This window comes from Lolium rigidum, chromosome 5 (genome assembly GCF_022539505.1).
Source record: "Lolium rigidum isolate FL_2022 chromosome 5, APGP_CSIRO_Lrig_0.1, whole genome shotgun sequence".
NCBI classification, from domain to species: domain Eukaryota; kingdom Viridiplantae; phylum Streptophyta; class Magnoliopsida; order Poales; family Poaceae; genus Lolium; species Lolium rigidum.
Genome location: NC_061512.1, coordinates 19,841,614 through 19,845,365, shown reverse-complemented (window position 1 = coordinate 19,845,365; position 3,752 = coordinate 19,841,614). Strand labels below are relative to the sequence as shown.

The window sequence follows — 3,752 nt, the reverse complement described above, 5'->3', positions numbered from 1 at the left end:
TTCGCTGGCTTCTCCCTTGTCTCCACTCTCCACCTATGCCAATTAGCCTTCCTGATTTCTTCATTGTGGCGGAGGGACGACGGAGGAGCAGCGACGGCTCGACGCCGGTAGGAGCGTGACTGCGTGAGACAACGGAGGAGGAGCGGCTGCGCGTTGAGAGGATTGGACTGAGAGAGAAAATCAGGCGGGTTGTGGACAGAGGCCACGGGTACGTGTAAATTGCTGAATTTAGGCTGCCATGGAAGGTCAGGACAGAGAGAGAACGTAGTGTTGTTCAGTACTTCAGTGTATGTACGACCGCCGCCACCGTAGCCATTGGCACTCGCCGCCACCAGCCATTGGTCGGGTAGTATCTCTCCCAAGTTTTCTTATGTAGAGATGAACTCAATCATCCCTTTGTTCAAAATAGATTGAATTACAAGCATTTTTTCCGAGCACACAAATAATGAACTCCGCTTGCGCCACTCCTCTCTTGGGGCGGCTCGGGCGACCAAACCCTAACCACTCAGCCACCCCTCCTCGCGTCCCTACCCTCGCCGCTGCCTGGGTGAGAAAGCATGCATCCTCAATGACGGTGGCGGTGAGGCGGTCTCCGAGCGTTGTGCTCCTTCTGGCGACTGACACACCCGCTATCGGTAGCTTGGTGGTGGAGGGTAGACATGGTATTAGGATGCTGCTCCAGCTCGAACATCATCATCGAGGTAGACAATGTACGCGATCTAGGCCCCCTAGGAGGCCCATGGCTTCCTATGACTCCCGTAGCCTTGACGAGCTTGGCATTGACCGCCTCGATGTTGGCGTGGGTTGCCGATGGAGGCTAACGGTGGAGCGACTCGAGGAACACCCGCTCGTCCTCCAAGGCGATGACCACATGCGCCACCCCCTCCACCACCTCCCTTATGCCCTCCTGTTAGGCCCCGTAGAGCTCGTACTCACGGTCGTAGGTGTATGCCTGCTCCGCCTCGAACGCGACCCGCGCTTCAAGCTCCGCTCTGTTCGGATAATCCAGATAGCGGGTGCTGGCGAAAAAGCGGCTCCAGGTTGGGTCTGGTCGACCATGTTTTGTAGATAGGATTACAATTAGAGTTTGCCCTGCGGGCCATTATATAGGCACGACAGATAGGAACCGGTGTTTCGTTTTCTACGCATGGGAATCCATTGCCCCCGCCCGAAATCAGTAATCGCCATTAACGACCTTGACGGCCCAAAGAAAAGAAATGGGTTGGCTCGCTAGACTAGCCCCAATGCAAACGTGGGCCTATTCAGCCAATTTTCTTTCGGTGACCCGACCCAAACGGACGCAATCGATCACTTTAGGTGACTGGAATGCGTCGGGGCACTGGTGATGCCTTTAGTGTGTTTATTCAAAATAACATAAATATTAGAACAAATATCTCTACTCTTCTAGCTTCAATCCATTTTTTTCTTCTCCATATTTTAAGGGGTGGACATCCATAGGTTAAACTAACTTCAAGCAACTATATCATATATATACAACATTATAGTCTATATACATAAGTGCATTTCCTTACTTTGTGTCAAAAAGGTTAAACATTTTCTTCAATTTTCCATGCATATATGGGATATAGTCATTGTTGACTAATACAGTTTTCCCTGGTTGCAGCGTCTTAACGAACTTAGTAAAGAATTTTTTATGACGCATTTCGAGCACGGCCATTGCATGACCCAACCGATCCAGCAACCAACCTCTCTCCAGGTTACTACGTACGCTGCGCTCCCAACCTGACAGTGGTCAAACCCACCATCAAACACTACACATCTACATGCGTTTCCTCCTGCAGATACGTACTCTACAAACCCCAACCTAAACCTCGCCGTGGTCTCCTACATATACGTCCTAAGAAAGCTCCGCCATGCAGCAGCAGCAGCAACAGCGCCAGGAGTTCACCGCCGTACCAAGCAATCTCGACGATGGTGGACCGCCGCTGCCGCACCTTCACCGTTGCTGCGACGCTCTGCCTCGTCTTCTTTGCGCACGGCGCCATGGCGCGGCCTGTAGCCAGCACGGCGACAATAGCGACGGCGCCGGCGACGGCGATGGAGATGCCGATGGACGTGCCCGATGCAGCAGCGGCGTCTCCGGAGGGATCGTCCGCCACGTGGGAGCGCGGGGACGAGGCGCTCGGCGCCGGGAAGTGGCTGCCGCTGCCGGCGCTAACGGGCGGCCTGCGGTTCCCGGGGGTCTTCCCGCTCCCTGCGGCGGGCGGCGGGATCGCGTCGATGCCGTGGATCGGCGGCGCGCCGCCGGCGCTGGCGGTCCCGGCCGGAGGAATCCCTGCGCTTGTGCCGCCGTACGTCGGCGCGACGCGGCAGGAGCAGGTCAGCGTGTGGGCGTCGCTGTTCAACCCGTTTCAGGTCAAGGTGCCGTCGTCGACGTCGGTGCAGGTGCACTCGGAGCCGGGCTCGAGGGTGCCCGCCGTCGCCGGGGCGGGGATGGAGAGGACGACAGCGGTGGACCAGCCGGCTGGCGTCGGCGCGCAGGTCGGCGAGCCCAAGTGGGGCGTCTTCCTGGGAACAACTACTCCGAATATCAACGGCTAGCTAGCCGATTCCCATGGCGCCGTGGCTGATTAAATAAGCTAATTAGCTTAGTGCAAACATGAGAGATGCTTCTTTTTGGGGAGTATTACGTATTGCAGTATATATAGTGAAGTGTCTTTAGCTAGAGCAAAAATACATTGAATTTTTTTACATGCCATTTTTTAATGTTTGTAATATTCAGTTTGTTGCAATCACTCATATGGTACTACGAGATAAAAATGTATTTCGATCATTTATAAGTTGATCTTGGCTGTGCTCTTGTTTTAATTGGGCTCAATATATGCGCTCACTCATCTAGAAGTCGTGTACTGCCAGATGTGTACCAAATGGAGCATTATTGAGAAACAGAAAATGTACACATCTTCATATAGTTTTAGAGAAAATGTACTGTACACATTAGAGATATGTCTTTTTACAGGGGATGCTAGATAATTCAATGTTGATTTGTTCTCCAAGATTTGTGCATCACATGTATCCTCTAGGAGCACAAATTGATGATGAAAACCTCGTTGTTCCCTAACATCACTGGTAGAATTTCTTGGTTTTACATGTGAGAAACTGTCAACCGCAAGATTTGAATCGCAGTCATAAGACCTTGTTTCATATTAGGATTATTAAAAGTCAACTCATAGATTGGATTCACCACCCCTCCTGACGCGCCAACGAGGCTGGCCAGAGGAGGGGAAACCGACTTATGGAAGAGAAGAGGAGGAGGCAACAACTCCCTGCCGTTTCTCGATCGGAGTCGATCACGGGATCGTTTGCAAAGGCTGGGCCTGCTGGGCCTGTCATGCGTGACGTGGACCTGTCGGTTCCGGATGGTTGGACCCACCTCAGGAGGAGGCGTCATAGGGTTCGGCAAGATCGTCACGTTTTTTCTTCGCACGCGCCGTCATCGCGTTCTGCTTCATCGCACCCCAAGGTCTGCGCTTCATCGCCGTCGCCGTCGGGACCTCCTCCATCGTCACCGTCGCCGTCGGGACCTCCTCCATCGACGCTGTCGCCTTGGCCTTCCAACCGTCGGTCTTATCTCTCTGTGGCATTCGTGTCGTCGAGAAGGGCCATGGTGGATCCTCGACCACCGGCGGCGGGTGCCCCGGGCGCGGCTGCGAGAGTAGCCGTGCAGGCTGCTAGTGGGGTGGGAGTGGCTTCCGGACCGGCTGCTGCTCGCCATGTCTTCGTGCAGACTC

At 53.9% G+C, this 3,752-nt stretch overlaps 1 protein-coding gene across 1 annotated transcript; it reads left to right on the top strand.

The window, feature by feature from the left end:
• The first annotated feature begins 739 nt into the window (after positions 1-739).
• On the top strand, positions 740-2,562 carry LOC124655690. Its single transcript, XM_047194544.1, has 3 exons — positions 740-1,045; positions 1,625-1,725; positions 1,803-2,562. Exons 1-3 carry the CDS (start codon positions 740-742, stop codon positions 2,560-2,562), a joined length of 1,167 nt encoding a protein of 388 aa, XP_047050500.1.
• The last annotated feature ends 1,190 nt before the right edge of the window (positions 2,563-3,752 follow it).